Raw genomic sequence first — 7443 nt, 5'->3', positions numbered from 1 at the left:
TCCACACTTTGAACACTAGGCTCCCCACAATCCTGATCTCACATTCTTCACACTTTTTTTTCTCCCCCACCCTCAGAAGTAATGCTGGTCCCTGGTTCCCTAGATTCACACATTCAGAATTACATCCGGTTGCTCTTCATCTTCCATCCTCTATACTTGATGGCAATGAGAGATCTGGTGGAGGAATTAGCAGATTTGGATTCTAGTTTTGACTCTGCCTTCCACTAGTTGTGTGACTTTAGGGAGGAAAAATAAATTTCTTTGGACTTCAGGTGTCTTAATTGTAGGTAAAACTTGATACATTTCCTTCCCCTGATAGAACACTCCGTGTTCCAGTTAGCTACATTAGCTGTGTTCTAGCTAGTTCTACCTTAAGTACATAGAATTTTCCATTGAGCTTTAAAAAATATTGTCAATGTGGTGGAGATCATCATGACAGTTTGCTTAGGCCAATAACGACCTGACAAGATCCTTAAGGATCCTTAAGGAAGAGCCAAGAGGAGGAGCCTTCCAGTCTGCCGTTCCTAATCTAGAGATGCTCTTTCTCTCGAAGGCCTCTATGGTAACAGACTTTCTCCTTCTTTCTCTAGGTGAACACTCAGAGAACTGTCCCAAGACTATGCAGAGTTTGGGAAGAAACGTGATGCTGCCCTTGGTATATGAAGGAATAAATAAGACGATGAACAAGAATATCCGCATTGTTGTTACAAAGCAAACATCATTTAGCAGTGTCCACAAGATGAAAATTGTGTCTCTTGATCCGTCTGAAGGGAGTTCTCCCCCCATCTTAGAACACCGCTATAAATTTCACCTGGAAAACATGAGCTTGGAGATCCTAGACAGCAAGAAGGAGGATGAAGGCTGGTACTCATTGTCTCTGGAACAAAACACTTCAGTCCATCAGTTTTGCCTGCAGCTGATACTTTATGGTAACGATGGTTTACTCAGTCCCTGCTGAATGGCTAAGGTGGTTCCTTATCCAAAAGTTTAGCCTTACAACTCCTCATGGGTTCAAGTACCTCAGAGAAGGTGAAAATGGCACAAGATAGGACAGGATTCAAATTTTTTATAGGTTATTGTTATTGTTAAGTGCCATTGAGTCGTAAAGGACTCATAGCGACCCTGTGAACAAAAGACGTGAACACTTGTATACCTTTCATGATTTCTCCAAGTTCATAGGGTTTCTAAGCTCTTTTGGAAGTGGATGTCACTTGTGCTTCCAAACTTGTTTTAATCAGGGAGCTCCACCAAACACTGTCCACCATGGGTAACCATTATTGCTTTTGACACATCAGTGTCACAGTGTTCAGCATCACAGCAATCATTACAGCAAATGGACAGACCAGTGCTGTACCACTTAAATGCTTGACCAAAACCAATTAAAATCAGTCCTGAGGGCCACAGATTAAAATCACCCACCTTCAGCTTGGTAGCATCACTTTCTATCCACTAGGCCAACTGAGCTCTCTTTATGCTGGTGTTGTTAGCGTCCCTATTAATCGTACTCAATTTGAGGGCACTTAACAGCTAACAACAGAAGCAATGGGTATTTAGAATTGGAAGCAGTTTAAGATAACAGGTAGTTCATATTTACATGTAGCACATGTAAACTAGGGTACATGGAAAAGATTGTAGAGGTGTACAGTTTTTCTGTTTGCTTTGTTTTGTTATTTACACATTGGTGGTGATTATTACCACAAGTCACCTTTGTCACCACTTCTAGAAAGAAAGGAATCAGCTGCCAGTGGACTGCAGAGTTTAGGGACTGTGGAAGTCTTTGTTTGCAAATAAGATTTTCAAAAATAGTAATAAAAGCTTTCATTTATAATTTTTTAAAGGTTTTAATATTGCTAATCAAGCCAAGGGAGCTCTGGAGGCATAGTCTGTAGGGATTTGTGCAGCTAGCCCCAAAGCCAGCCTCTCTGGAGGTTTGAATCCACTAGGGGCTTCACAGGAGGGAAACAGGCAGTCTACTCCTTTGCCCTCGATTTCAGAAACCCAATGGAGGGTCAACTATAAGTTGATTCTGATTCAATGATGATGATGAGAGAAAGTCTGACCTCATTCATTGTTGAGGACACTGGAATACCAGGAGAAGTGGTCTGCTTGTACTTACTCATGCATATGGTTGTAGTACTAAGAACAAACAAAACTCACTGCCATTGAGGGTTTCTGAGTCATAGACACCTTCCATTTTGGTTAGCAGTGCAACATACTTTGGGCTACAGTACCAGAGCTCCTTCGTTGTACGAGAGCCCTGAGAAAATGAGAGCTAAAATTCAACCCAAGCTCTGCTTGCCTCCCTGGCTCAAGAACACATCTACCAGGTAGAAGCGACATTTTCTCATTTGAACAGAAGCTCTGAAAGGCTCTAGTTATAAAATTCCTCAGTTGCACAAATTAAGCTATACTCCACTGTCAGTTCTTTTTTTCTAACTCCTGCTGCCCCCCTTTTCTTGAATGCACCTAGAGTTTATGTCTTATTTACTCAGAAACTCACCTGAATTCCAAGGAATCTTAATAGACATACGGGGCTTTCCTGCTTCCTTAAAGTGACTTCCTTCTCTCTATGAGTGGAACAGGGAGCCGCATCCTTCACTAGACCTTTGAAATTCTGAGGTATCTAGAGAAGAAATTGTAATAACCTACATTTAGCCTCTGTCCCCACCACTCTCTTTTCATTAGACTGTACAAAGAATTTCCTCCTGCCTCCATCAGACAGTGAGGAGTCCTCATCACTCAAATAGTAACTATGAGGCAAGGCTCTCATGTCCATGGGAGCCACACAACCTACATTTTTCAGAATAACCCTTATGACATATATTCTGTACTTTCATTCATGAATGTTCACTATCTTTGTGACGTCTCATGATAAAATTCTTGCTTTGGAAAATATAGCCTCTGAAAAAAGCCTCTTCTAAAAATCAAATAAGAAGTATGGATTTTTAAGTCAGAAATACGTTCAGATTCCAGCTTGAACACTTTAAACCCATGCAAGGATGCATAGAACATTCCACTTCTCTGAGATTCATTTTCCTCATCTATGAAATGGGCATAATTACAACTACCTCAGAAGATAATTGAGAAGATATGCATGGAAAAAATTCCAACAGTAGAAAGTGCTGGTGTTATAGTAAATGCTAAGGAGATTGATAAGTTCTGTGACTATGGTTATTCAGTTATTCCTACCCTGGATATAACATATGTCTTGTTACGCATGTGCACGTAAGAAACATATAACAAAATTCTACCACTTAAAATTCATTATTTTGGTCATCTACATCATCTAGATATTTTAGTTATAGGATGCTAATATCTTTGCTGTTGTGATGTGCTCTTGAGTTAGAACTGACCCATAGCTGATCCTCCTCTGGGTTTTCAGAGGCAGTAAATCACATGGGAGAAGATTAGTGATAACTCAAATCTATGGGGGATTTTTTTTAATGCCAAACATGACTGATAGAATACAGGAGCGCAATCTAGACCAAGGCACATGAGAAAGAGTTCTGGTTTGGTTATAAATGGTATAATGAAAAAATAAAATCTCCTTCTCCATTTTATCCTGAGGTAGTCCTAGAAAAAGTGCAGGGGAGAGAGAAAGATGGTGCAGAGTAACAAGTTCCACTGGAGATAAATCACACTGAAGCCCTTAGTGAAAGAAAAATGTCATTAGGACATCTTTCTTTTCTAGCATAATGATCAACTCAGAACCTTAAGGGTTTCTTGTCAGTGATGGCTCCCTTCCTCCCCTTAATGACAGAGGAGGTCTCCACTCCAGAAATTAAGGTGTTAAACAGGACGCAGGAGAGCGGGAACTGCAGCTTGACACTGGAATGTACGGTGGAGAAGGGGGACCATGTAATTTACAGCTGGAGTGAGAAGATGAACGTCCTCCCAGTGAGCCTGGTCAACAGCTCCCACCTTCTGTACCTCACTCTTGACCCTCAGCATGCCAACAGTGTGTACATCTGCACTGTGAGTAACCCCATCAGCAACCGCTCCCAGACCTTCAGCCCATGGCGGGATTGCCAAGCTCCTACAAGTGAGTGTCTTGAGGGTGCTTAGTGTGCCACGTGAGGGAGGGAGGGAGGGAGGAAGGGAAGGAGGGAGGGAGGGAAGGAGGGAGGGAGGAGGGCTAAGTCTCCTTTGGGATCATTTGCTCCACTTCTAAAGTAATGTCCTTCACTTTTGTAGCAACACTTCACATTCTCTTTACTGCCTACAAAAAACTTTCATGTGTGTTCAGTGAGCTCAATCTCCTCATGATGACAACAACAACAAAAATATTTGCAAGCATGTAGTGAAGTCGATCGTAACTCACAGTAACCCATGTGATAGTAGAAGTGTGTTCCATGGGGTTTTATAGAAGTATATGGCCTTCCAAAGCTCCTCTGACTGCACTCAAACCATCAACTTTTTGGTGTGTTACCCTGGAGCTCTTTAAATAATGGCCATGATGTCATTATTATGTCACTTTGTGGTTGAAGAAAGCAAAAGGAAGTGTTAGAGCCAGATCCAGAGTCCAGATCTCTAAGCAGTGAGATCTCCAAACTCAACAGGAGAGGAGGGGGTGCAGGTGGCAGGCCGTGACCCTCACGTCTACATTCTACTGGTGGTGGGACGGTTCTGTCCATTAATCAGTATTCACTGATCTTATACACTATAAAAAACCTGGGTTTAGGCAGGATATATTATCTCTACTATGAAATAATATAGTGTAAAGATAAGGCAAGATATAATTGATCAAAAGTGGAAAACAAAAGATAACAAAGAAACATACTATGAACTATGAATGTGTAGCAACTTAGAGGACCAGAGGAGTCAAAAAGATGAAACTAAGATTTAGCTTCTGAAGTTTGCAAGATTATAACAATAAAATCCTATTACTCTTTATTATTGATTAATCACTCTCAAATACCATATCTTTTTTGATCCTCACAATAACCTTGCTGTGGTTGTTATGTGCCGTCGAGTTGCTTGTGACTCACAGCAATCCCATGTACAAGAGCCCTAAACCCTGCTCTATCCTGTGCCAACCTCACTGTCTCTGAAAAACCTTGCTAGATAGGTGTTACAATTACCTTCATTTTTGTAGATGAGTACATAAAAATTCATTGTATTTAACTACCGGCTTCAAGTTTTGTCAATGTGTAAATAGTGAAGTCAGTGTCTAAACCTAGGTTGTAACTATTCCTTCACTAGAAAGAACACTGTTCTACTAACAAAAGGAAGAGAAGACTAATTAATGAGAAGGTTAATTAAGCCCATCTAATCATTTGAGTTTGGAAATAGGATAAATCAATGATCTTGTGCATCAATAGATCTGTGTCTCTGTCTCAGACAGTTTCCAGGACAGATGAACCCAGGGACTAGTCTTCAAGATGTTACTTGGGATCTCTGTGCATCCACTGAAGGATGTCATTTCAAGGATACCCTTGCTTACGGTAGACTTCGTGTCTGGATGGAGGGCTTTCCCTGATGAATAAGAATTAGATGATAGAGAATCCAGCCAAGTAGTATCTCTAGTGTAGCACCATCTCCAGTCATAAAAGGTTCCAAGATATTCCCAGATGAATTTCTGACAAAGTCTAATGTGTCCTCTAGTCTGCCACTGAGAGTTCTTTGATGAGCTTAACCGACTTTGTGCCTCTCCAAGGCACGTCATGGCAGATGTCAACTCTCTGTGTACCTGCCAGATGTATCTGGCTACTTATCCACTTTGAATACAAACCACTTTCAAAGGCTGTCCTCCAGCCCAGATCTCTCTCCCTGTCCCAGGTCACTCAGAGCAAATTGACAGAACCAAGAAAGTAATGTCACATAGCAGAAACTTTCTAGAATGTGATCCTAGAAATTTTAAGATCTATTGCTCCCATGTATTTACAAGGATAAATTACTTAGATATGTTTCATCTACAAAAGCCAACTGCAAATAAAAGAAGTTATGGGTCATCTTATATAACCCTCATAGCTATCCTATAATACTGATAGTGTGCGTTCACAGATGTGAAAACAAAGATACCAAAAAAAAAAGTAAAGTCACATAGGGTCTCTATGAGTTGCCTGCCACTCGATGGCACTTAACAACAACAACAAGGTCACATGCAGGACAAGTGAGAGAGCTGACTGGTCCTGGCATCTTCACAAGTATTAGTGGAAGATAAAATACGTTTTTAAATACCTTTACATCATAATAGAAACACGAGATTTTTATCCCTTGTGGCTGGGGAGGGCATTGTTGATGTTCAGTATCATTCAGTCAGAACAGAATCATAGCTGACCCTCCTGAAGCTTTCCAGAGTCCATAAATAGGAGGAGATTGCTCTTCTTTCTCCCCCAAAGCATCTGTTGGATTTGAACCACACACCTTTGGATTAGCAGTGTAATTCTTTACCACTAAGTCACCAGAGCTTCTTAGGTAGGGCATGCTGTTGTTGTTAGTTGTCATTGAATCACCTGTTAGTGGCCCAATGCACAATAGCTGTAAACTCTTTCCTATCCTGAGTCAGTCTTACTGTCTCTAACACACCTACCCCCATTATCTCAGTTACTGGGTCAATCCATCTCATCCAGGGTCTTCCTCTCTTTTGCTGTCCCCCTACCCATCTAAGCATGATGTCATGATGTCCTTCCTCAAGGACTAGTCCCTCTTGGCAACATGCCCTTGGTATGTAAGGCAGAGCTTCAAAATACTTGGCTCTAAGGAGCAACTGGATTTCACCCTCTCCAGGACAAACTTGTTTGTTCTCTTGGCAGTCTGTAGAAAGTTCAACGCTCTTGTACGTAGAGCATAGGGACACCTTAATCTAAGGATATCTAAAGAAGATGACTCAAACGTTCTTAACCACTAGGGCTACTTTTAATATCAAGTAAACACTAGTATCAAATAACATTTACTGAGGATGAAGTGGGTTCTTGTTAAGTGTGGAGGGGAGATTTCATCTCAGCCATTAAAAGACAACTAGACATGGGCTAGACATTTCACTCTCTTGAATATCATATCAGATCACATCAGTCATAAAATGAAAAGAGTAGATTAATGGACTTCTTCCCAGAAAAAAATATTCTGTATCTCCATTTATATGTGCATAGGTAAGAACAACTGATAAAGGATGGCCAAGGGCAAAACTCATTCCTCCCTTCAAAGAAGGGGTAGGATCTCATTGTATCAGAACTAGATCACACTTCTGGTTGACAGCAAGCTCTTCCCAGAACATGAGATTGCCTAGATACTGAAGACAGATTATATTTAGCACCTTGGTTTTTCTATTTGGAAATGAATGCTACTACTTTTTACTAAAATGTCCATCTTGAAGTATAACATTGTGAGTGATAGGATTATATCCATACGCTTACAAGGAAGCCCAGTGAATACCACTATCATTCAGATATATGCACCAACAACCAGAGCCAAAGAAGAAGAAATAGATGATTTCTACCAACT

At 40.8% G+C, this 7443-nt stretch overlaps 1 protein-coding gene across 1 annotated transcript in view; it reads left to right on the top strand.

Annotated features, from left to right (window-relative positions):
• The first annotated feature begins 559 nt into the window (after window positions 1–559).
• Window positions 560–7443, top strand: part of SLAMF1 (signaling lymphocytic activation molecule family member 1) — a 50456-nt gene continuing 43572 nt past the window's right edge. The window contains exons 1-2 of the mRNA XM_006895536.1: window positions 560–929; window positions 3761–4042. Coding sequence (XP_006895598.1) covers window positions 560–929; window positions 3761–4042 — 652 coding nt within the window. The remainder of the gene's footprint in view (window positions 930–3760; window positions 4043–7443) is intronic.

This window comes from Elephantulus edwardii, unplaced genomic scaffold, assembly GCF_000299155.1.
Source record: "Elephantulus edwardii isolate Elephantulus edwardi_28Jun2011 unplaced genomic scaffold, EleEdw1.0 scaffold00168, whole genome shotgun sequence".
NCBI classification, from domain to species: Eukaryota; Metazoa; Chordata; class Mammalia; order Macroscelidea; family Macroscelididae; genus Elephantulus; species Elephantulus edwardii.
This window is presented reverse-complemented; position numbering and strand designations above follow the sequence as displayed.